This window comes from Centroberyx affinis, unplaced genomic scaffold (genome assembly GCF_046629955.1).
Source record: "Centroberyx affinis isolate AG114_WGS23_722 - 3 ecotype Tasmania unplaced genomic scaffold, CSIRO-AGI_Caff_v1 ptg003294l_1, whole genome shotgun sequence".
Lineage (NCBI taxonomy): Eukaryota > Metazoa > Chordata > Actinopteri > Beryciformes > Berycidae > Centroberyx > Centroberyx affinis.
This window is the reverse complement of record NW_027281305.1, coordinates 1-26,603: the sequence shown is the minus strand read 5'-3', so window position 1 is coordinate 26,603 and position 26,603 is coordinate 1. Positions and strand designations below refer to the sequence as shown.

Below are 26,603 nucleotides of genomic sequence, written 5' to 3'. Positions count from 1 at the left end.
ATCTTTGGTGCATGAATCAATTACAATATTGGTGAATACCTTTCATCATACTCAAACTCAGTAAATCCTGCACACTGAAATCACTTTTCTTCAATTTTAAAGTTCTAAAAATGTATGATAAGAAAAACTTGTGATGATATGAATCACAGTTTAAATTGCAATTGCAATATTCTGTCAATCACAATTATAATTTTTGTCAATATTGTTCAGCCCTAGTTGCTACTTGCCATGCTGTTGTTGACTGGTTGTGCTGCTTTCTCCCTCCACCACCCAGCCTCCTCCTGGTCTGGTTCCTTATTAATCATGTACTTGTGATGGTACGTTTCTGTAGGCTTGTCCCTTGAATTATGTATTTTCCATATCTCAGTGATATGTGTCTGCTGGGTTCTGCTCTATAAACCCTGGAGGGGTTTGATTCGCTCCCTGCTGAATCTTTAGCATGCTGCTTGCATTCATACAGGGAGCAGAACCTGTACCGCCAAATACAACTGTGTAACCACTGGTACAATAATGGTTTTAACTTCATGATGAGAGTGTTCCTGTCTGAAATCTGAATTACTGTATAGCCTTTCCACCTCTCCCCATATAAAATTTAAAGTCTAAGCTTACTGGTACCGAAGCAAAAACAACGGTTTGATATCACTGATATCAAACAATGTCTAACTGTGCTAAGAGATGTACTGTGGTGGTAGTTAAAGTAGTAATCCACAAAATCCATTTTTTGTTTTGTGTTTTTTTTTTTCATTATTATTATGGTGACACCTTTGGCAATAATCGGTCATTATTGTGGTGGTTTTGCACGGCGCTTTCCAGAGATCACTTGTCAGTCAAACAGTGTGGTCAGTACTGTGATATTTTCCCTTGGATTATCTATTAGTAAGTTTGAGTTTTTGTAGGTGGTGCTCTTTTGTTTGTCTGTTCGGCCATGGTGGTGATCACTGCTCATGCTAACTACTGAGTTCTTCTATTTATTTCAAACAAACTGCTGCTGTGGCTGCTGGAAACGTAAAATGTAAAGACATGATGGTACTTCTGTTTAACTTTTATTTTGAAGTGGACAATAAGGGGAACAGATGGTTTTACAGTATAGTTGTCTGTTAACAGCAACAGTGTTTGGAGCTGTTCCTGTTTTTCACATTTTTCCAGGTTAGAAATAGGGGCATTTCTTAATGACAGGGAGAGTGATTGTAAGACACGATGTTACTGCTTTTTAAGAATAGCTTTTATTTTGAAGGGGATTGTCACAGGGTTAGCTGTGTAAGACGCAAGTTCCTGCATACACACTTGAAATTCATTAATTCTATTCATTACAACATGTTGGCACATAGAAGTGTTTGTTAATTGCTCAGCTTGTATGGTAAATGCATGCTTACCTTGGTTTGCAGCATTGAAGTTTTCAGTCACCTCTGGAGGCCGACCAGAAATGGCACATTTTGTGTTGCATTTGCACACACTCTTTGTACATGAACCCATATTTATTCATTTTGTATATTCCTTTTGAAATAGCAGAGACTTGTACAGCACTTGACCATGCTTCTTTTTAGGCCTGGAACTGCCAAACCAGAAATGGGCGATTCCAAATCATTTTCTAGACGGGTTCCCAGGGGATTGTGCCAAGTGTGGCAGAGTTAGAGGGGTGTCTCTATGGGTACTGTGGGGATCGGCTTATTTAAGCACCCTGAATATATAAAATGTGCTATAACAACTTGCTGTATTTGATAAATGATGATGTTCTATTTTGTATATTGCAAACCAGGTTTAAACCACACATTGAGTTAACTGATTAATTTGGTTTATCTGTGTAAGAGGAGCTACAGCCTTTTAAAAGCTGGAGATGAGACTCCTTGAGAGAGCTGTTTTCCTCCTGTATGTGACAGAAGTAACATGCTGTGTTATTATTGGGGGTGATGGGCATCACCTACAGTGGCAGATCTGAGTTTTGTTTGTTTATTTATTTGTTTGTTTCTTTGTTAGTTTATGTGTTTCCCCAATGCTGCACATAGACTTGCTGCTGTAAATAAACACTCAGTGGCTGAATCTGCTTAAGACTCCACTTGTTTTGTCTCCACTTGGTCAAGGTGGTGAAGTGGTTGTTTTGCAAAATGGTGAAGTTGACACAGTTAACTTTAATATCCACAAGACATCACACCTGTATCATTTGCTATAGCACTTAAGTGTTATAATTACATCACTTCATGTGCAGCGGGGTTTTTTTTCATGAAAGACCCCCGGTCTTTCATGAACTTGGTGTAGGTTGAATAACTAGTGTATTATATCAATTTGTAGCAAAAACAGACACTGACTTCAAAAGTTCAAAAGTAATTGTTTATACAGTGAGTCCAGGTCAACAGAGCTTACATCAGAGTGTCATCTAGTTTAATAGTTTATATCAAATCTGTTCAGATTATAACAACAGCCTTATCTCTCTCTGCCTGCCTATCCTTCAGGCAACATGCACAGCATTAGTGGTATTTATGGCAGAGCAGTGCCCAGAATACTTTATCAACTCTATCTTTGACTCTCTCTCTCTCTCTCTCTCTCTCTCTCTCTCTCTCTCTCTCTCTCTCTCTCTCTCTCTCTCTCTCTGTCTTTCTGTGTGTGTTTTGTTTGTGTGTATCTCTCCCTTTCTAGATCTTTCTCTCATTTCTCTTTCTCTCTAACTCTCTGTCTGGGTCTGTCTCTGTGTGGTTGTCTCTTTCCATCCTCTGTCTCACTCCTTGTTGCTCTCTCTCTTTCTCTGTATGTTGTATGTGTCTCTGTCTCTCTCCCCATTATATATGTGCATGTGTATATGTGCATGTGCTGACATTGTCTCTGCCTCTCTCTCCTTCTGCCTCTATTGCCTTTCAATTTTTCATCTTTTCATCTTTTTCACTCTCTGCCTGTCCTATTTCACTCTGTCTGTCTGTCTGTCTGTCTGTCTGTCTGTCTGTCTGTCTCTGTCTCTCTCTCTGATATGAATCATGGGTTTATGGTCACTCATAAAACAGAACTTCCTGAAATATACAGATCCATCCTTGTTAGTTGGAGGGTGAATGATGATAATAAAGCAATGCAGTTTCCTTAACAGTACCTACAGTAGGAGCTGGAGGCAGGGAGGCGTCAGCAGCTGCCATAAATTTTCATTGCTTTTACATGGAAACGTTCCTTTACACGGGACAAGAATTGCGGTCAAAACGAATGACGGCAAACAAGCCAAACACAGGGAATCTAACATCATAGTACAAAATCTCAAAATCTATCATGAATATTAGATACCTACTTGACCAAAAAGTAGCAATTCTTCTGATTTTCTCTGCAATAGCCACCGTGATTTCTCAACTGCTAGAGTAAATTTCTAATGGTGTGAGGTTCAGTGTGTGGACCCAAGGACAGTTTGTTCTCAGTGATACCGTTGGTCTTCTGTCTCATCTGTCCAAACCTTCTGCTTGTCTTTAACATATGTTTGGTCTCTGTCCAATCAGGGCTCTCTCTTGGTGCTGTCAACGCTGTCCAGTCCGTCCTCCATGCGAAGCCCAAAGGAAAGACAGTTTTACATGCTGATGTTGGTGTTTTGCCTTGTCTGTCCCAACTTCCTGGTGTTTATTAAGTCCTTGTGGAGATGTGCCTTCAAGAGCTTTGTTAAACCCAACTTGAGGACCATGGGATTTGTACGTTTTCATAAAACATATTCATTTATTATGTTACCTACTTGGCATTTAATTATGTTACCTAAGTATGTTATCTTAATCTTATCTTAATCTATATTAATTATGTTACATTTAACATATCACTGATAATTTATAATAAATGTGTTTTTTGTTAGTTGTGATTAAATGTGATTTGTTAGTTATCCAATTTTACAATGCCTATAATACTACCCTGCACATTAGGGCTTGGCAATGTCGGCAAAATATTATAGCACTATATTTTTTCTTATTTTTGAAGTTATAACAATATTTGATGGTAATGAAGTACAAATTCTACTTTGTTTTGCCTGACGGAGACTTTAGTGTCAAAACACAGCATTGAATAAAGTACTAAGAAATGAGCTGTAATCGTTTTTCCAGATCTGTGCCATCGAGTGCCTGGTGTCTCTAGGCACCTCTATCCTGGTGCTGATCGTCATGCCTCAGTTTGACGTGTTGACCAATCTCTTCATCAGCGGAGGAGTCTGCATTGTGTCCTCAATACTGCAGATAGTGTTCAGACTACAGAGAGAGACTTGGAGAATCGTGTTCCCAATTTGCTCGCTCGTTCTCGTAATTACTGGTAACTTTCTATGTGTTTACTGTCTGTCTGCTAGCCTGTCTGTCTGCCTGTCTCTCTCTTTCTCTTTCTCAACATAACTTAGGCATAGTATCTTCCTGGCTGACTGACTAAGCCTAACAGGCCTTCATGCTCAATTACAAACTGCTGGTTATATCTTTTTTTTTTGGATGACTGTTCATATCTATTCTAAGATCTATATCCACTCGGCATCTCCTCAACTGCCAATCATGTTGGCTCTTTGGCTTTCTTTCCATTGTTGCGTCTTGTTTCCTCCATGCTAATGCTGACTCAGCCAAGGGCTGCCCTTGGTGTCATAATTAGGCTAAGACATTTAAGATTCACTTATTATCATGGCAACACAAATTCCAATTTGAACATTCAAATACAAGTCACATGTAGGTTGCAAGCTTTGGGATCTGATTTTGTACCATATATCCATGTGGTCCAGATTGAAATTGTAAAAATGTGACTGTGCAGCTTTTTGCTGATCACACTGATTTTTAGTTTAGTTTCACTAACCAACTGACAAATTAATTAACCATCTAACTGACTTACTTCTCAACTACCTCACTTATTAACTAGCTTGCTATCAGACTGACTGACAATTGGTCTCTGCCTCCTGGGAGCTGCCTACTGCCGTCCGTCTGCCGTTGTTTCTGGACAGAGGGACTAATTTACAGCTAACTGTCCATCCAACCAACAGGTTACTGCCTCCTGGGAGCTGACTACTATGTCCGTGTGTCGTCATTTGTGGACAGACAGCAGGACGACTGTTTTATCTATGTTGGAGTTGGAATTTTCTCTTCGCTCCTAGTCTCCCTCTGCTGGTGGGAAAACCCCCTCCAAGCTACTAACAACATGCAGGTACGCCGCTTTAACTAACCACAATGAATGGAAAGTGTGCCTAATAGAACTGGTCAAACAATAAAGCCTCTTTGCATCTGTAATGGTCATGCATACAGTATGTAATCTGTATCTCATTATTTTGTCCACATAAACTGTATTTGTAGGTGAGGTATACAAATCGGGATTGCATCCAATTCACTAACTCTTCACAATACTAATTACCCCAAATGGGTCATACTAATCGACACAAACTACCACACAGAGCACAAAGAACCACAAAGACTACCACAATGTACAACCACGTTTCTATACCACTATAGTACATTTTTTGAGTAACAAAAAAACTTTTTGGATTACTATTACTTGCACTCAATTTTTATAAGTTTTACTCCTGCTTTTAATTACGTTTATTTCTTAAACATCAGAGTGGTGGTATACAAGGAGAACCTTCATTTACAGTAAATTACAATGATTTTTGACCTGAATCCAGTTGAAAGCTAAGATCAAATCCACTTGTGTTCTGAATATGTAGGTTAAGCGAGGGACCAGATAAAGGAAAGAGAGAGAGAGAGAGAGAGAGTGAGAGAGAGAGTCACAATCACAAGTCACAACACACAATCCTAAACAAATGCATGTTGCTGCTTTGAAGTGTGAGATCGGCTGAGAAGAAAGTGAAGAAGATGGAGGTTAATCACCAAAGTGGAAAGTACAGGGAGTCCTATGACCTCCAGTTCTGTGTCTACAAAGACAGCATTAAAAAACAGAAGGCTTGGGATGTTGTTGCTTCGGCTTCTTCTTGTAGCATGTTATAGTTATAACTTGTCTGCTCAGCCTATTTTCACAGGACATTTCACTTCTGTGTAGTGCAAGGCTGCTGGACCGTGTCCGTTCTGCTTCTGGTCTGAACAAGCCCCAATACTTTTCACACTTTTTCTATGAGGAATATTCCCTAAGAATCTCTGAGTCAATAAATCTCTGTACCCCCTTTCCACTTTCTTTTCTCTCTCTCTCTCTCTCTCTCTCTCTCTCTCTCTCTCTCTCTCTCTCTCTCTAGGAGGTGTTATCAGAACTGGATGGTTTCAGGGACTTTGTGTTTGTCATCACCAGCATACTGAGGATAGTGGTGATAGGTAATCAACAGCTGTTGTTGTTGTTGTTGTCTGGACATACCCTAGTCAAGACCATGCTGACGAAATTACACTTTACATATTACATTTTCTACATTTTATTACCAACACCCATCATCACTTGGATGACACTGGCCCCCTTTACACCTGGCATTAACATGCATCCTGGGTGATCAAATTGAAAATTGGTAAATGCACTCAAGACACATTGAAGATTCGATAACTCAAACCACCTGAGGTGGTCATAGACGCATTTGACCACATTAACAAAGTAGTGTAAACGCAATGTGTCTTCAATCAACATAGAGGAATAACGTAAACAGAAGCTTTATAACCATAAACTTCTTCCTCTTGTTACGGACGTAAACTAAGTAAACTAGCAGCCTTCTACTCTGCTGCATGATATGCATGCAGTCTATGACGCTCTCTTTTGAAAAATGAGAAAAACCACAGGCAAAAACTGCCTGCAAAAGTTTCTCTGCACTTGCTATTCCTAGGAGGTATGTGCAGAAGTGACGTGCGTGACAAGAGAAATCCGATCCCAATGTGGATGCATGTGAGGCAGGGGTAAATGTAATCCAGCTATCTGGACAAAATCAAGATGATACAAGATGCATGTTAATGCCAGGGTAAAGGGGGTGATATGTTATGCCATATTACATTGTAAACATCTAATTTCCCACAGTCACACTGGAGAACAGATTTCTTTTAACAAGTAGTTATTTCAGAGTTACAAATCTCTATATTTTATTTTATTTTTATAGGAGCAGTGTACCTGATCTACTATGCCCTGATTCAGGACTCTATCGTCTGGTCTGACTTTAACTTGCGAAATGATGACTGGGAATTACTGCAAATAGGACTGGTGCTGTTCTTCTTGCAGGTAAGAAGGTAGACAGGCAGATAGAAAGACAGATAGCTAGACAGCTATGGCCTCCTAGACATAACCTCTCCTCTCTCTCGTCTCAGGCGTTCTGTTCAGCATCATGCCATTGGTTTGGAGTGGTGGCCTGTAAGATCCATGCAGTCAGGATGAGTTTCGCTCTGCCAGTATGTTGCACAGGACCTGCAGTGCTGCTGTTGGGACTGATACTGTTCATAACCCAAGCAAAAGAACTGGATGGAGCAAAGCACACAAGCGTCATAGGTGAGTTTATTATCTTAATCTTATCCTAAAACTGAGATTTTCTCAGCGTTGGTGGAGGTTTGTACTGTAGTAAATTCCACTTAATTAAGTCTACTTTATTATAGCATAAAACATTTATACCCGTAAGTCATGTGGAAAGAAATGCGAACCGTCAAGTTGGTCATGTTGCCATATTTCGGACGGTAAAATTATTTAGCAGTGTTAATTTCATACTGTGGACAGGCAAACACATACACAAAGACACTTAATGACTACATCTCATCTCAGCAGACTTGTATTAATCAACTAATCATTAATGCCTTTATGTTATGTTTTTGCTTTCGTAGCATTCTGTGACAGCTTGGTCTATCTGAACAATAAGAACTCCACTCCGCTGGTCTTGTTAGAAATCACCAGGAGTATCTGTCGAACCTCGCTCAATAGGTCTGTATTTGTGTGTGTGTGTGTGTGTGTGTGTGTGTGTGTGTGTGTGTGTGTGCGTGCGTGTGTGTGTGTGGCATTTCCATACACTTTGTTGCCTCTTGTACATACAGTATGTGGACATGTGTGGATATTCAATATGATTTATATTAAGCTTTCTTGGCCTACAAATGTGTAAAATATCCTATAACTACATGCTGTATCTATGTAACCTATATACTATAGGTGAGGTCATTTTTTTAAGTCATAATTTATAGATTCGTATATTTATGATTGCTGTATTGATTGATTGCTTGATTGATTGATTGACAGCTCCTACCTGACATGGCCTTTTTCAATGTTGGCACTGGAGGGAGTGTGTATGTGGTCAGGCTTTGTCACATGTACTTACTACGTATGGAAGATCAAGGTATAGACACACATACACACAGCACACACACACAAACACACACACACACACACACACAGACACACACACACATATGCCCTCCGTACCCTCCACCTTCATGGTTTTAGGAAGTGTTTTTACTTCAAATATTTACCATAAGGTAAAACGCTAAGCTGATTTCATGCATTCACTTAATCTAAAGGTCTACCAATACAGCCAGGAGTCAAACATGGTATCACAACATCATACATGGCACATTCTATGACATTTTGGGACTACTGGTAGTTTCATAGATCATATGTCTGTAGAGTGTGTAGAGAGATGGATGTCCATCTCACTGTCTCTCACAGATAGACAGACAGAGAGACAGAAGGACAGACAGACAGACAGCTAAATGGCTGTAAATATTTGTCCCTCCACCTTTCAGGTTCAGCGTATAGAAAGAACCTCTCAGCTGTTTGTTCGGCGTCTGTATGAGTCGGCCTTCATCGACCTGTCCCTGCTACTCAACACCAAGATGAAGGTGGCCCGAGCCCGAAACCAAGAGAGGTGAGAGCGACCATTAAAAACTTCATAATACACAGGATGAAATATGTTTTGGTAGGCTTAGGGTAAGCAGGTGTATGGCGAAACCACACTAGGGCCCCTAATTTGGAGATTTCAAGTGCAGTGATCGCACCTTTAAAACCATAATTAACTCATTAACTCAAAGTTTTCTTCTGTATAATGGAACATGTATAAGAAGATGGTGGCCTCCATGACATGAAGAATTGAAGTCTTGGTTCTCTAGATTCTAGCTTTGAGAGAACTCGTTCACAAATGTTCCTCTCCTCTCCTCTCCTCTCCTCTCCAGCCATGATGACTTAGAGAACTGTGTGATCTATCTGTGTGCCACCATGTGGCATGAGACCTATGATGAAATGCTCAAGATCCTCACCTCCATGTTCAGGTTAGAAATACTCTCATTACAGAAACTTAATCCCACCAACGTCACATGCATGTGGGCTCAGTTCTCAAGTTTATTATTCTAAATATTTGTGCCATTAAAAACACTTTGTGTAATGCAATCACAACAGAAATCATGTTCTCTCTTTACTTCATTCTTTCATAAACAAGGAAATATGAGAAATGACTTTGATGCTTTGATGGTTAGTACAAGAGAACATAAGGCGTCTCTCCAGTAATGGATGGGCGTCTCTAATTTCATCGTCTAATTGTTGCCTTGTTTCAGGTTGGACCGGTATCGAGGAGATCCTAAGGAAAATCATAAGGATTGTTTTGACTTTGAGTGTCACATTTATGTGGACGATTCCTTTACGATTGAAAAGGACACGGGAAAGAGGCTGGTTAACATTTATGTTAATGACTTGATCCAGGTTGTCATAGAGGTTTATAGGTAAGATTATCTATCTATCTATCTATCTATCTATCTATCTATCTATCTATCTATCTATCTATCCATCCATCATCCATCCATCTAACCATCCATCCATCCTTCCATCCAGGGTGTTTACCAACAAAGAACCAGATGACGTGACGATCAGTGAGACTCCCTACGGAGGCAGGCTGATATTTGTTATGCCAGAAGGCAACATGCTCTACATTCACCTGAAAGACAAAGCACTCATCAGGAACAAGAAAAGATGGTCTCAGGTATGGAGGGGTGGAGAGAGGGGAGTGTTTGTGTTTGTACACCTGCCTGTGTGTGTGTGTGTGTGTGTGTGTGTGTGTGTGTGTGTGTGTGTGTGTGTGTGTGTGTGTGTGTGTGTGTGTGTGTGTGTGTGTGTGTGTGTGAATCCTGAGGGCATCATGCTCTGCATCCTCCTCAACGACAACCCCAACCTAAGTGTTGCACTCAAAAGCCAAAATAATAACAGACAGGATACACTATTGCTATTATAAACTAGATTAACAAACTAGAAGACAACAGCACCAAAAATATTTGTCCTAAAGAATCATGTGACCGTAGTCATGAAAATTATCCCTTTTTATATTCTGATAATATATATTTTTCATGGAATTCTCAAGTATCATAACATTAGATTCCATGCTCTTCCTGGTTTGACACAGTTGACCTGAAAAGTCAACTGTGTTAAAGTTTTTGCAGGACAGTGATGAGATTCTGATGTACCCATGTCTTCAACGGTTGGTTTCTGTCAAACACACTTTGTTTTTCAGATAATGTACCTGTATTATCTGCTGGGCTGGAAGGGCTACATCGTCAAGAACCCCCAGAAGATCACAGTAAGAGCTAAGACTCCGACTGGTGTCTGACGTGTGTGTGTGTGTGTGTGTGTGTGTGTGTGTGTGTGTGTGTTGTTTTCTGTATAAAATGCATACATATTAGTGATTTATCTGTGTGTTCTATCCAGCGGCAGAATAACCCATCCAGAACCAGTTTGATCTCTATGGACGGTGAGAGCTACCTCTTGCCTCAGTATGACAACGACACCAAGAGAAAACACATCTCAGACGAGAACACTTACATCATGGCTCTGGACGGAGACACTGACTTCCAACCTAAAGCCTTGATTCTGCTAGTAGACAGGTTAGTTAGACTGACTGACTGATGACAATACTTCTATCATGCCTCTGGATGGAGAGACCTTGTCTTCCATCCTAAATCACTGATAATAGACTATTAATTAATAAATTAACTAGCTATGTAACTACTTCAGTATCTATCTCACTGGCTAATGGAGGACAACATGTATATCATGGCTCTGGATGGAGACACTGACTTTCATCCTAAAGCAGTGATTCTGACTTAATTGATTCTGGTTAATTAACTAATTAAACTAACTGACTGACTGACTTAATGACAATAGTTGATGGCCCTCGATGGCCTTCTGAATTTCATCTTTAATCACTGATCTTTATAATGGATAATTCATCAGTTAGTTAGTTATATAGTTATAATATCTCAGACAACAACACTTATGTACCTGGATGGAAACTTCAACCTTAAAGCCTTGATGTTCCTGGTTGATCCATCCACCTTTATTAAGATGGGCTGATAGGTTGGTTAACTAATTCATTTGATTAGTCATTTATTTGCACAGCCAATCAGTTAATTAGTACAGCCAGTGTTGTCAGTTTGTTACTCAGTCAGGCAGTTAGGAAGTTTGTTAGTCAGTTACTAAAAGTACTCATTAAAAATGTATTTTCATTGGCAGGTTGAGGATGTATGACAATGTAGGCGCAGCCTGTGGCAGAATACACCCTACTGGCATGGGTGAGTAAACATTTATGAAATTTTTAATTGAAACTAAAAAAAATTATTTTATTTAGATTTTAAATAATACTTAATACAAATGGTAAAGACAATGAATGATGGTGTATTTTGGCTGCATTCCTTTTCTCCTCCTCTTCTCTTTTTCATTCTTCTCCATCGCCATCTCTATGACACTCTGGGGCTGCCTGCTTACCAACCTACCTGTCTACCGTCCCAGGTCCCATGGTGTGGTACCAGAAGTTCGAGTACGCAGTCGGACACTGGCTGCAGAAGACAGCGGAGCATGTGTTTGGTTCTGTGCTGTGCAGTCCAGGATGTTTTAGTCTGTTTCGAGGCTCGGCCTTAATGGATGACAATGTAATGAAGAGATATACAACAACCGCAACGAGAGCTGGCGAATATGTGCAATATGATCAAGGTTGGTGACACACTTCTTTGAAATACTCTTGCCTCTTTACCTCTCTTCTTTTGACTTCATGTCCATTTCTCTCCTTTCTTTTCCTCTGTGTGTGTCCTTTTGTAGGGGAAGATCGCTGGCTGTGTACTTTGTTACTTCAACAAGGATGGCGTGTCGAATACAACGCTGCATCAGATGCATACACCAACTCACCACAGGAGTTCAAAGAGTTTTACAACCAGAGGCGACGATGGGGACCCTCTACACTCGCGAATACACTGGACCTACTGCACAGGTGAGTAGGTGGAGTTCATCATTGTTGTCATTTATTATCATCATCAATGATAGTGTAGTAATAGTAGAAGAAGTAGTACCATTTGTTTGTTTGGTTGGTTGATTGATTGGTTGATTGGTATACAGGGAAAAGGGAATAAGGTATAGGAAATATTACTTTTTAAATGTAAAAAGTAATACATTTGATAACAAAATAATAAAATATATAATGCTTACTTGCACAAGTGAACACTATATGTGGGGGGACAGAGCTTTACCCTGTATGATTCTCATCCATCTGTGGATGGTGAGGTTTTTGACCAAGAGGAGAATCTATGATTCTGCCTTAGGCAGTGAGATCTGACGTAAATATAAGATCAAGAGTAGAATTAGGGAGGACAGGCGATAAGAAAATTCAAGAAAAACATATGGGTTCACTCACAATGTGCATCTAAAAGTGGGAGTATTTGTTGTGTTCTTTTTTCTTTCTATTTTACTTGATTTGATTCTTTTAATGCAATGCATTTTGCTTGTTCTTTTATATGAATTTTATCTTTTTATCTGTCTTTTATCTGCCTTCTATTGATGTAAAGCACTTTGAGCTGCATGTTGTGTATGAAAGGTGCTATACAAATAAAGGTTATTATTATTATTATTATTATTATTTATAAGGTATTCTGATCCCATTTCTAATTGTGATTCTAATTCTGATTTTATTTTATTTTCATATCTCCAGGCTGTATAGCCCCAACCAGATGTTTGCTATGATAATATGATATGATTATAAATATTATATATATAAATGTTACTATGGTTGTGACTTGAATCCCAGTGGACCAGAGACAGTGAAGAGAAACACCTCCATCTCCAGGCTTTACATCTTCTACCAGATGTTCACTGTTGGCTCCTCTATCCTCGGACCTGCTTCTGTGTCTCTAATGATAGCAGGTAGGTTCAGTTCTGGTCTATTCCTCTACTATCTGATTTTCACTGCGGGGTCATCTATGCTTGGACTTATGTCCCTAATGATTGCAGAGGGGCTGATTGATTCTTCCCTTCTGCTCTGTTCTGTTCTGTCTATTCTGTTCCATCTTGTCTCATCTCCTCTTATCTGCTCTCCTCTTCTCCTACTTTTTCATTTATCTGTATGTAATTATCGTCTGCGTCATCAATCAGGTCAAATTCCTGCTGCATCTACATGAAGTTGGTGAGTGACAATGATTATTTTGATTTTCCTCTGTCCTCTTTCCTTTTACGTGAACTAGTTGATAGCTGTTTATATAATGCTCTTTTACGTCCCTTTGGGAGGGGAACCTCCTTAGGTTTCCCTCAGCAGTTTGTGAATTGCTTCACTAAGCATTCAGGCTACCTACAGTAGCATGACATGGCTAATAACTGTTGAGTCACGCTAGCAATGATTCAATTTATGACAGTCGTACAAGGAAATAACCAGTTCATTCCCAGAATGTCTGAGAAAAGGCAGGAAAAGTAAACCAGTCTTTCTTCCCTCAGAAGCTACCTTCAGTGTGGTGCGCCCTTGAGCAGCTGTAACTGTAGCTCCTCTAAAATAGATTGTCCTCTTACTGCTTTATAGAGGAAATGTCAAGTTTATTTATACAGCCCCTCATTATGGTTACAGTCTCAAAGGGTCTGTTTCCAAAAAAAAAAAATCCCACAAAAGGAACAGGGCCTTAGCCAGCCCCAAAATTTTACTGAGGATAATTGAAGTTGGGGTCTGGGGGTACTTGGTATTTTAGGTCAGTAGTGTCCTGTAGCGACCTGGCAGTAGGCCTAACTCAGGAATGCCAATACCAGCACACTTGGCTGTCACTGCTGCATATCGACCGCAAAATGTGAAGAATTGGTTATTTTGGATTGCTAATGAAAGATTGGTAGCATTGCTAGCCTTGCTAGCTGTCCTAAATGACTGATATTTTGCATTGGTACTCAGCGGAAATGTTTGTATCGACATTTTAAACATACTAACAAGCTAATAGAAACAAAAATCAATTGCTAATTTCTTGTGTCCTAACAACTTAGAAATCGTTATTTTGTTGGGCATCTACGAGCCGGGGAGGAGCGTATCCAACATGTTGATCTATACACTGGTTGGTGCGTAACAATGCGCCCATTTTGTCAGATCAAGAAACCCTTAAAAACTAATTTGACTGCTGGAAATGTATCTGAGGGCATGTCATCAGTTGGCTCAGCAGCAGCTACATCCACGCTTGGGAAGAAACCCTCATCCAGGAGAGTCAAGTGTGCAGTGTGTGCCGAGAGTGGGCAAACAAAGATTAAATGTTGATACCAGGGGCGCCCTGGTGGCTCACCGAGTAGGGCGCATACCATTTGGCTCAGGCCTTCCCGCGGCGACCCGGGTTCGAATCCGACCCGTGGTCCTTTGCTGCATGTCCTCCCTTCGCTCTCTCCCATACCTTCCTGTCTCTCTCTCACTATATCTCTCAAATAAAGCATAAAATGCCAAAAAAATAAAATCTTAAATGTTGATACCAAGTGGAACATAAACAAAATAGACAGAATAAGCACAATAAGCAGAATATTCAGCGCTGGGGTGAATGTCAGGATCTGGCGTGGGGACATCAGCACTGTGTTGGTCATCATAAGGCATACTGGCCAGCTGCAGTCACAGTTTGAAAAGAAAAGAGATAGGAGGTGCATCCAGAAACACAGCAGACACAGCTCACATGCTCAACAGGATTGCACACAGATAGGTTGTTTTAATTCCAATACTCAGTGATTTCTGTAAGGGCACACAACAGAGAACATCTAGCCCCTATCAAGCATAGTATAGTTCCTTTGACTTATTTCCTCGTTAACGTTAGCTAGATAAGGTTAATGTAGTGCCACAGTTGGCAACGTTACCTTCTCTCTCTCCAGCTTTCATGTAATGTGTTACAAGTGTCATTAGTGGCCAAGTTCAAGTGGGAAACCATCTGTTTCACAGCTTACCGGCGGTCCGTCCAGCCTGCCCTCTCGGCTCCCTGCCTCACAAAATGTGTTTCAACCAAACTCAAGTGTGCTTTAAAAAAGCCAGTCTAGACATTCTCAAAAACTGACTCACAGATACTAAGTGTTGGATGTCGCAGAATTTTCTACAACTAAATGAAACCAAATCAGAAATATTCTAGTAGTCTAGTAATTTTAGTAATAGTCATTTTTATGTGTTCTTTTAGCTTTTGTAAAGAGCTTTGTAACTGTGTTTACCAGTGGCGGCTGGTGAAAAATATTCTAGGTGGGGCTGTGCTATATTCAGTCAGTTTCAGTAACCATAACATTACAATGTAACACAAACTCCAGGATACCAGTGCTCTGTGAAATAGTCAGTAATTATTTAATGCCAATATTAAAAACTTGAGGCATTCTCATACAAAAACATAAAAAGCATATTGCACAAACATATTGCTGGATGACTTATGCTAAGGTCAACTACAATATATACAAAGAAAAATGGGGTCAGGGGAACTGGTTATCAAAAGGCATTCTGGGAAGTGTAGGAAATCACTAACTGAACTAGAAGTAGACAAGGCAGGTTGAGGGAAAGTGGGTACACCAGTGGTTCTCAATGTGGGGTCCGGGGACCACCAGGGGTCCTTGAGGGTGTTCCAGGGGGTCCTCAGCATATTGATGAATTGTTAAGTTGTAAACTTCACCATTCTTTCATTTACAAGAAGTTAACACAATTAGAGTATGTAGAAGAAAAGATTTTGATCATAGTTTCTCTGTTATCTCTCTACCTACAATACAGATAGTCATGGGATCCTGGACAAAATCATATCTAGCAATAAAAATATTCTCAGATTTGGGTCCGAGAGACAAAATCTCATCAAATGGGGGTCCGTGGCCTTATTGTGGACTAAACTAGGGGTCCTTGATATGGAAAAGGTTGAGAATCTCTGGGGTACACCAAAAAAGTTAATTAAAACACTTCATCACAAAATAATTCCTGGAATGCATTGAACATAAATATCTACAAATATACATATGATATATAACAGGATTGGATTTTTCCTTTAACACCGCGTGCGCTCTCTGTTGTGCAAAGAACCCTCAACCCTCATAACAGCTTTTTATCTGTTTGTGCTCTCTGACTGCACTCTATCTTATAGACCTACAATATGCATACTAACACACACTGTTGACTGTCATTAGGCTTGTGAGGTGTTTCATGATCAAGATTTCATGACTACATTAAGGTTTTATGTAACAAGCTCAACTATTGCCCTGTATACGAAGGCTGACACAGATAGGTTATTAGACTGTGTGTGTGTGTGTGTGTGTGTGTGTGTCTGACATCTTATTTGTACAGGAATTTTGCCCTTCTGTCCTTCTGAGTGGCAAACCTCTCAATGACCCTGTTATTGAAGTCAGGAATGTTTCTGATCAGTTTCTTTTCCATGGAGAGCATAGCCAGAGCATTCAGGCGATCCTGTGTCATGGTGTTCCTCAGGATCATCATGATGATCGTAAACACTGTTTACGATCATCATGATGATTAGGATTATTATAGCTGTCTATATATCTATCTACCTGCCTGCTGTAGGTCCAGCTACTGTATCTGTGCTTTATTTATTCCACTCTCTCTCCCTCTCAGGTGCTTTCCAGTTTGTCTTTAAGATCCCTGGTACACTTTCCATCATCATCTCAGTCATCCCTCCGGTGTTCTACATGCTCGTCTGCTTTATCGCCAAGCCGAACACCCAAATAACCATCGCCGCCATTATGAGTGTGCTGTACGCATTCCTCATGACTGCATCGTTGTTTTCTATCATTGGTGGGTAAAAACACACATGCAACCACGTGATTGTCATTAGAGTCTGAGGAGATTTTCTCTGGATTTTTTAGTGTTTTATTTGTGAGAGGGGTTGATGGATGTAGGGATGGATGGAGGAGACAGGGAGGATTTGCTTATAGTGGTCAAACCCAACACCCAAATAGCCATCTCTGCTTCTACTATTGGTTAGGGACAGGACGGTATGGTTATATCACGATACGAGAGAGGAGTGGAGAGGGGAGGAAAGGGAGTGATGGCTTAGTGAGGAGAGGGGGGTGAAGGGGAAGGGGGGGTTAAGGGAGGGAAGAGTAGGAGAAAAGAAATAGAAGCAAACTCTCTGAGATACAGTAACATTCTGTGACTTCATGTTGTCTCACAAAATGTCGTTTTTATTTCCCAACTTTGCATGACATGTTGTTTTTCCCCAAACATCCCAACACACACACACACACACACACACACACACACACACACACACACACACACACACACACACACACACACACACTCCTTCTAGGTGATATGGTGATACAGGGCACCTTCCTGACCCCCACTGGCGTCTTTTTGGTTTCAATGACAATCATGTACCTGGTGACAGCATTACTACACCCAGAGGAGTTTGGTATGATTATATTATCATTATATATTATATATTATTATATCATGTTTTCATGTTATGTTATGTTATGTTATGTTATATTATGTTATGTTATGTTATGTTATGTTATGTTATGTTATGTTATGTTATGTTATGTTATGTTATGTTATATGTTAGTGTTATGTTATGTTATGTTATGTTATGTTATGTTATGTTATGTTATGTTATGTTATGTTATGTTAGGATAGTGTTATGTAATGTTATGATATGATAGTGTTATGTTATGTTATGATAGTGTTATGTAATGTTATGTTATGATAGCGTTATGTTATGTTATGTTATGTTATGTTATGTTATGTTATGTTATGTTATGTTATGTTATGTTATGTTATGTTACGTTACGTTACGTTACGTTATGTTATGTTATGTTATGTTATGTTATGTTATGTTATGTTATGTTATGTTATGTTATTTTCTCCACCAGGGATGATTGTCTATGGTCTGATGTACTTCATCTGTATTCCCAGTGGCTACCTTCTGTTGACCATCTACTCACTGGTTAACATGCACATAGTGTCCTGGGGCACCAGGGAATCCAACAAGTAATAAATTACATTATTCTCATTATTAGTAGGAGCAGGAGAAATAGAAGGAGGAGGAAATATACAAAGTAGTTGGAGGAAGAGCGGTAACATAAAGTAGCAGTATGGAGCAGTAGTGGTGGTGGTAGTGTTACTATTATCCAGTAATTTGATATTTTAAATGTAATTTAAAATATTATATATAATATAAATTTAAATTTAAAATGACTTTAAGTATGGATTCACTGGTCAACATGTACATAATCTCATGGGACACCAGGGAATGGATGAATTATTTGATACATTTCATGATTATTACCATTTCCAGAGTGTTATTGGTATTAGTGTGAACTATGAATTCACAGGTCATCATGCACACAGTATCTTTGAATAGGAACATCTAATCAGTAATATAAATCAAGTATTTCATAATTTAAATCTGATAAATTTGACAGTCATATAGAGTTAGAGCAGAGAGAATCCGTTGTGATTGATTGTGAATTTTTTTTATCCATTTATCTAACAGTCTATCCATCTTACTGTCTGTCTTTCAACCTGTCTATGTTTTTCTGTCTGTCTGTCAGGGGAGGAGGAGAAGTGAAGAAATCCCAGAATGTTCTGTGTGACAAAAACTGTAAACTCTGCTGCTGGGACATGAAGATACAGGTACTGTTAGATAGATAGATAGATAGATAGATAGATAGATAGATAGATAGACAGATAGATAGATGGATAGATAGATAGATAGACAGATAGATAGATAGATAGATAGATAGATAGATAGATAGATAGATAGAGTGCTATACAAAGACAGACGCAGCAGATCACTATGCTATGCTATTCTACTGTTCCTTCTTTTCCTCCATAGGTAACCCAGGAAACAGAGAATCTGATGATTCAGCAGATCACTAGCCAGATTGCACAGCAAGCCTCTTCCGTTCCCATCACCAACCAGGAAGTAATTCCACAGACAGTCCCAAAACTGGAGGCTCAGTCCGGACCGGACACCACCAAAGAAGAGGCTGGGGGAGGGGCTAAAAACCCTCCAACAGACAGAAAGAGAGGGCAAGGGCAAAAAGACAAGGACTTGGCTTCTATTGGCAGGTATTCTTTCTTTCTTTCTTTCTTTCTTTCTATGATTCTGTCTATCATTCAGTTATTCAATAAGTCAGAAAGTTATTCAATCAAGTCAGTCCCCCCCCCCCCCCCACACACACACACATAAACACACCTACACATGATTCTAACATTAAACATAATAACCCTAAGAAAAAATGTTAAAATGTTCTTGTTTAGTGGTAAAATATCAATCCTAATTTTAGGATTTGTGAATTTGTTCATTTCTTTGTGTGTGTTCTTGTGTGTGTATGTGTGTGCGTGTGCGTGTGTGTAGTGAGAGTGTTGACAGTGTTGGAAAACAGAGGATATCACAGAGCACATACGATGAAGATGATGATGATGATGATGATGATGACGATTACCATTTCATTGGTGACCTGGAGGAGAGGGTGGAGCTTCCTGCCAGTGGTGAGAGGCACAAAATGCAAAGTTTGAGATTAAAGCTACAATATACAGCTTTTCTTCTTGAAAGGCAGGAAGGGTATTGTTAGCCCCGCCCCCTCCTCCCCCTCCGTTGGTCAAGTTCTTTCAACACTTGTCACTCGTCTTGATGAGCTGTCAACCTTGAAATGGCATCTAGTCTCATGATGAAAAAGTGAATGAGCCATGGATCTATCTTTATTTGCGTATTTGTTCATCAGCCACAAGCAGTATCTCAGAATCTACTGGCCCATTTTGATGAAGTTTGAGTGAATGATGCCTCTTGCCTCTGAAATCCAGTATTTACAAAATTGCACTGATTTGATTAAGGGAGAGCAGAGATGTGGTGATGGGAAAATACAAACATATTTCCTGCCTTGCTTGAGCTGTCATGAAATGTTATACATAATATGCAATTTTTCAAGAAGACCTATAAGCTGCTAAAAACACAGTGCTTCGCAACAATATGTTTACTGTGGGCTTGTTTATTCATTTGATTTGCCAATGAAAATCAGAAACACATGAAGAAGCCTGTTAACTATTTTTGTTCTTTAATCATGATGATGATGATGATGATGGTGTGTGTGTGTGTGTGTGTCTGCGTGCGCTTGCCGCTGTGTATGTATGTAGACTGGGTGCAACCGGTGAAAGCAGAGTTTTTGAAGAAGCTGACCTACGCTAACCTGAAGAGAAACCTACAAGAACAAATTCGGTAAGTGCTTAATGTTTGGCGTTAAGTTACTCAATTTTGGGAAATTTTGATGTTTTATTACAAATTTCCACCAGCTTTACCAGCTTTACGAGAGCTGAAGGGCAAATTTAGAAACCTTTTCCCAATATTTTGACAGGATAAACTGTAAAAAAACAAGATGATGATTTTAATTATATCAGTGTGTGTGCGTGTGTGTGTGTGTGTATAGTATGTGTGTCTATATGTTTGTATACTTTATGTTCCATGTTGGCCTCAAAACACTCATGTTACACCATTGTTACAGTGTCAGATAAATCGCTGTAATTGCAATTGTAATTATACGTGTTCCTTTCTTGTCCTTAGGTACACACTCCGTAACAAACAAGAGGATGATGTGTGTGAGGAGTTGGTCTTGATGCTAACAGACACTCTCAATGGAGAACTAAATGCTGTGGGGCCTGAAGACATTCTGACAGACAGCCAGCTGGAGGAGTTACAGTATGCACTAACCGAGCAGGTAATAATAATAATAGTACTACTACTAATAATAATAATAATACAGTTTTGAAAGTTTGACTAATGTCAATCAGTCACCTAACCTTCATTCAACCATTTTAAATAATTACAGGCCGATTTCTAAGTTGCCTTTTATCTCCAAAATTATGGAGAAAGCAACTCTTAGAAAGTATGGAAAGTAATAACATTTTTTAAGGATTTCACTCAGGTTTTTGCCAGTACCATAGCACTGAAACTGCCCTTCTTAAGGTTTTAAAATCTCCTGAAGAATGCAGATGCAGGCGAGTGCTGCTAGACCCAAGTGTAGCATTGGACACAATTTATCACAAAATTCTCACTACTAGACAGAGGCAATGGGTTGGTGTCCAGGGTGTCCGCGGGGTCTTAAAAAGTATTAAAAGGTAATAAATCAATTTAGTGAAAATTAAGGCCCTTAAAAAGTATTAAAAAGTCTTAATCGCCATTTTATGAGGTATTCAATTTTGTAGCTGTTTTTTCAATGTGAATAGCCTATTTGTCCAAAGAGTTTGTGTGCTAAAAGTTTGCGTGAACCTGGAAGTTAAGAGACGCCCTCTTGTGCACCGGGTGAATTTGGGATTCTTCTGTGTAGGCTGTCACTAAGTGGAAAGTACTATGGAAAGTGAATGGGAAAGAGAGCAAAGCATGCAAAGACCACAGAGATTTTTGTTAATGACCGTGTTGTGCGTGTGTGTGTGTGTGTGTGTGCGTGCGTGCGTGTGTGTGTGCGTGTGTGTGTGAGCTTGTTACTGTTATTACTTTTAATAAACCTTGCCTTTGGGTTAGTCACTCAATTTATTCTCTTGAGCTTTGTTCCCTCCCGGCCTATCTGAATTGTGTTGTATTGATACAGTGGTCCATAGAAGTTATCGCAAACTAAGACTGTTTAGTTTTGCAATCTCAAAATCAATGTATAGTAAATGTAAGTTAAATGTGTGTCGCTGATGTAACCGGTTACAGCTCGAAGTGGCATTGAGGTCTTAAAATATATTGAAAAGGTCTTAAAAAAGGTCTTAAAAGGTATTGAATTTAACTTCAGGATTCCTGCATATACCCTGGTGTCTCTGGGACTGTCCTGGAATGGTTCTCATCTTACCTGTCAAACTTTTACAGTATATCCTCTTGTCTCGATTACTGTAACACCTTATTTACTCGCCTTAACCAACAGGCTGTGGTTCGGCTCCAGGTTGTACAAAATGCTGCAGCAAGACTCTTGACTGGGACTAAGAAAAGGGACCACATTGCTCCTATTCTGACATCCTTACATTGGTTGCCTGTCAGTTTTAGAATTAATTTTAAGATTTTATTGATAACGTTAACCGCTCATCAAGGCCTTGCTCCCGTATACATTTCAGACCTTTTAGTAAGGCTGGGCTCGCTTGGCTGCTCCGTTTCGTCTAGGCTAAAGACAAAAGGTGATGGGGCGTTCGCTGTCAGGGCCTCTAGGCTTTTGAATGTCCTGCCTGAGGAGGTTATACTGGATAAATCACTGTCCTGCTTCAAATCACTTCTCAAGACCCATTTGTACAAAAAAGCCTTTTCATAATTTTACTTGCATGCCTTATACTGAATTGAATCATTTTATCATCATAACATACTGACTAATTCTATTTCCCAGGCTTTTCATCCTATGAAAACCAAAGTTAGGAGATACTGAAGAGGAGGAATAATTGAATGAATGAATAATTCACTGTCTCTATCCCCCAGGCTCGTCGTATCCTGAAGACCAATCGAACGGAGAGATTAGAGAAGAGGGTTAAGAGAGCCATTGAGAAAACACTCATCGCCCCGCAGGTGGAAAAACTAGATGAGGTAAGATGTACATTCAGCTCCTTTGGGTCTTTGAGGAGCAAACACATTTTTAAAGAGGATTTTCCAAGTGAAAGGGGAAAACAGCTGGCCAGGGACTATCTAGTGTCAGCCTGGGAGCTGGGTATCATTTCTCATACAGATACCAGAACACTGAATTCAATTCATATACCAAATATAACAAAGATACTTTGTAAGATACTTTGTGTGAAAGCATTTTAGCATTGTGATTTTTCATAAACTCAACTATTTGCTTGTGCAAATAAATATCTTACCTCATGTTGTTACTGTACTTACAAACAATTGGCACTGAGAAGAACAACCATAAGAAAAAAAATATGAAATCGGTTTTTTTCTGTGTTCATTTCTTTATACATTAAGTAGAGATTAACATGAAATATTGAAAGTTGACACATCTTGACTTTTTTGGTGCTCAGTAGAATTGCTGCAATTTGAACAATACCAGTAAAGTATTACTGGCAGCAGTGCAGTGTGAGGAGCTCTGTCCCCAAATGCTGTGATAGAATATCAACCAGCTATGACAGTTTTGTATTGATTTGAATAAATCCTAAAATTATTTTTGTGTGTTTCTGTGTGTGTGCATTTCTCTGTGTGTGTGTGTTTGTGTGTCTGTGTGTGTGTGTGTGTGTGTGTGTGTGTTTAGGCTGAGAATGACTTCTGGGTAAAGCTACTAGACCGCTATTTGAAACCTATCGTTGACACTAAAGCACATCAGGACGAGGTCACCAGAGAACTGAAATCACTGCGCAACAAGGTCAGCTATCTGCGTGTGTGTGTGACAAAACAAAAAAAACATGCCTCTTTATTGTTTATATCTTGTATTATTGCAAAAGTATTAGGACAGATTAACATTTTTAATGAAGTCACCATATGAATATAAATAATATAAATATCCATATAAATATTAATCTGTATTGTGAGGGAATCTAGGTAGAGGCAAGAAAAGGTGAATGTCAAACAGAAAATGTACTTTTATTGCCAGCTTTCACAATACAGATCAAAGCCTGAGGAAAAATAAACTTAAAGAAAAGTCATTTGAGGAGTCACTATAGTAGTTTCCTTCACTGCTTTCTGGAGAGAGACCACAGAGAGCAGTTCCTCCAACAACGGCTGGCTGAGGCTGCTTCAGGTCGGAGCCCAGCATTCAGTCCAAGCAGCTTCAGCTGTGCCAGACTGGGGCAGCAGCTCGTTAGAGCGACCCCACACAGCTGAGCAGCCTCGGTCAGTGGCTCTGTCCTGGGTGCTGAACTGTGGGAGGGGGCTGCTGTTATGGTACTGCAGGTCTCCAGGTACAGTGCAGCCTCAGGTCCTGTAGCAGCCCCTTGCTGCCCTTCACAGTATATTGTCAAAAAGTCTTAATGTGCACTGACTTTTTTTCTTTTTTTATAAACAGCTCTTGATTCTGGTCAGGTTCCTGCTTTTTTGCATTTTAAAATGTGAGAACTCAGCTATCACTCCACTAAATTATTCTAGATAGATAGATAGATAGATAGATAGATACTTTATTGTCCACTTTTGTGGAAATTTGCTTCATCATGGTTGTAGTAAAAAGCTAGCTAAATAAATAAATAAGCATTCATCAAAGCATACTTGAATCCTCATGATCCTGCTACAGATCTACAGGATAGACATGAATGAATTTAATGTTTTTTCCCCTATTAATTTTCCTATTGGACCCTACAAACTCGATACCTCTAGTCCAGTGTTCCCCAATCCAGTGCTCATGTATCCCCTGTCCTGCAAGGTTTTGTTCCAGCTCTACTCTTGCACACCTGATCTAGTTAAGGGCTACACACTTTCATGCTAGCCCTGTTCAGGTAGATCTGTCTGTACTGCTCAACCAATCAGCATTAAGCCCCGACTTGGATCAGGTGTGCAAGAATAGAGCTGGAACAAAACTTTTCACCGGGTCAGGAGTTACTTGAGGACTGGAATGGGAAACACTGCTGCAGTCCATGTAATCCCCCCTCCATTTCTCCCTCATGCTTTATTTATGTCTCTCAAATAACCTTTTACCTTGTGTTCCAATCAGCTAATAGGTAAGGCTTAGGGCCCTCAGCAGGCCAAAAAAAAATCCCCAGATTCTTTGCACCTAAGGTCTACAAAATCTAACGAGAGCTAAAATGCCTCAGCACAATTCACCTTGTTGTCAAAAACTCTTTGTTGCCATGGCAACAGGTATCTGTCCTCTGTGTCTCCACTCTGGACTGTTTGGATGCTTTTATTCTGCTCTGTGCTGTTGATGGTTCTACACACGTTTGTGTTTTAATAAGTTTAAGTATGTTAAGTTTGTTGTGACACAGCATTGAATACACTCTAAACTAATTTGATGTTTGTTTGTTTTTTGTGTTTTTTTCTATATCTCCACTAACCAGGATTCATACAGACAATATTAAATCAAATTCAAGGACTTTCAATTACTTTTCCCAACACTGTTTTTCCAGTCATAAGGACTCCACACAAAAGCAGGAAACATTTCCCTAAACATTACTACGTTTTAACAACTATCAGTGCTTTAAATCATTGGTTCACATGCTTTGAAGTTTTCCAGAATATGTCGGTCTTCGGTCGTTTTGACTTGCATTCTGTCAAACACTGCAAACATTTTATTTATCTATTTCAAGGGCTTTTTAAGCATTATCTCACATACGAGGTTGATTTTTCCAGGTATTCCAGTACTTCAATTTTGAAAAGTTAAATTCAAGGACTTTACGCACTTTAAGGACCTTGTGCGAACCCTGACTAACAGTAATGAAATTTAAAGAAACAAACACAAGGTTATTATGATCATACTCTCTGTTTATACAGAGATGTGTTTTGATTATTTCCCCGTTCCCATACTGTGTTGGGTTTTTCTGCCTCTGCGATGTATGTAACATTTGTGTCTGATAGTCTTATCTGGATTGTTCTTTGTTTAGTTTCTTTTGTGTGTTTTTTTTTTTTTTCTTGGTCCCCTTTTCCCCTTACCCTTCGAGAGGTCCTTTTGTCCTTTTGCTAGGCCGTCATTGTAAATAAGAATTTGATCTTAATTGACCTGCCTGGTTAAATAAAAAAAAAAAAAAAAAAAAAAAAAATGTCAGTAGTGTGGAGCCTACTAAAGACATAGGAGTAACATTTGGCTGCCATCTTAAGTTAATGCTATGGGAAAGTGAATCACCAGTGCAGCTTTTATTGTGCCTGAAATGTTGGAACAAAGGAAGAACATGACCACAGTTCATCAAACTGGGCATCAGGTGCCTGAGCAGGGAGTGGGGCTTAGGGATTATTGCTTTGGAATGGGACAGAGCCTCAATTTGTCCCCCCCCCCCCCCCTACAGGCGGTCTTCCTGTATTTCATCATCAACGTGCTTTGGGTGGTAGCTACCTTCTTCCTGCAGGCCATCGGAAATGATGTCATCAGCATCAAGATCCCTAAATACTATCCAAATGGAACTGAATCTGGAGAATTCCTCAAGGTGAGGCTAGAAGGACAGACAGATAGGCCATGATACATGTGCTGCAGGGATAGAAATGGTTAAAGGGAATTTCAGTCAGTAATCTATTATTCCTACTGCTAATAATAATAATCATCATCATCATGTTGACAGGTGGAGCCTCTCAGTTTGATGTTCCTGTTGTCTTTTGCTGTTCTTCTCTTCATCCAGTTCCTGGCCATGTTATATCACAGGTATACACACACACATACACACACACACACACACACACACACACACACGCTCGCACACACACACACACACACACACACACACACACACACACACACTATGTGTTTTTGCAAACCATGTTGGTCCAAGGTGTAGACAGAACCAGGATGTGTTCCAGGTCACACACACTGTATTCTCGTCACTTTTCTTTCAGTTTTAACTAATCAGACCTGTATTTCACAGCTTTATTGAGACATGTATCTCAATAAAATATTAAAAACTTACTGAGTATTTGTAGAACTTTCAAATA

General features: G+C 39.5%; 1 protein-coding gene across 1 annotated transcript in view; it reads left to right on the top strand.

Moving 5' to 3' along the window:
- chs1 (chitin synthase 1) overlaps window positions 1–26,317 on the top strand; it is a gene marked incomplete at its 3' end in the record, with an annotated part of 32,822 nt that extends 6,505 nt beyond the window's left edge. The window contains exons 3-32 of the mRNA XM_071538565.1: window positions 3,465–3,650; window positions 4,050–4,251; window positions 4,955–5,115; window positions 6,152–6,227; window positions 6,989–7,107; window positions 7,194–7,371; window positions 7,698–7,794; window positions 8,104–8,200; window positions 8,607–8,728; window positions 9,033–9,128; window positions 9,411–9,575; window positions 9,685–9,832; window positions 10,358–10,423; window positions 10,552–10,727; window positions 11,356–11,414; window positions 11,632–11,832; window positions 11,938–12,106; window positions 12,917–13,032; window positions 16,697–16,876; window positions 17,394–17,498; window positions 17,959–18,076; window positions 18,640–18,721; window positions 18,924–19,159; window positions 19,449–19,582; window positions 20,225–20,306; window positions 20,649–20,802; window positions 22,527–22,631; window positions 23,293–23,403; window positions 25,967–26,104; window positions 26,237–26,317. Coding sequence (XP_071394666.1) covers window positions 3,465–3,650; window positions 4,050–4,251; window positions 4,955–5,115; window positions 6,152–6,227; window positions 6,989–7,107; window positions 7,194–7,371; window positions 7,698–7,794; window positions 8,104–8,200; window positions 8,607–8,728; window positions 9,033–9,128; window positions 9,411–9,575; window positions 9,685–9,832; window positions 10,358–10,423; window positions 10,552–10,727; window positions 11,356–11,414; window positions 11,632–11,832; window positions 11,938–12,106; window positions 12,917–13,032; window positions 16,697–16,876; window positions 17,394–17,498; window positions 17,959–18,076; window positions 18,640–18,721; window positions 18,924–19,159; window positions 19,449–19,582; window positions 20,225–20,306; window positions 20,649–20,802; window positions 22,527–22,631; window positions 23,293–23,403; window positions 25,967–26,104; window positions 26,237–26,317 — 3,960 coding nt within the window. The remainder of the gene's footprint in view (window positions 1–3,464; window positions 3,651–4,049; window positions 4,252–4,954; window positions 5,116–6,151; window positions 6,228–6,988; window positions 7,108–7,193; window positions 7,372–7,697; window positions 7,795–8,103; window positions 8,201–8,606; window positions 8,729–9,032; window positions 9,129–9,410; window positions 9,576–9,684; window positions 9,833–10,357; window positions 10,424–10,551; window positions 10,728–11,355; window positions 11,415–11,631; window positions 11,833–11,937; window positions 12,107–12,916; window positions 13,033–16,696; window positions 16,877–17,393; window positions 17,499–17,958; window positions 18,077–18,639; window positions 18,722–18,923; window positions 19,160–19,448; window positions 19,583–20,224; window positions 20,307–20,648; window positions 20,803–22,526; window positions 22,632–23,292; window positions 23,404–25,966; window positions 26,105–26,236) is intronic.
- Between the last annotated feature and the right edge of the window lie 286 nt (window positions 26,318–26,603).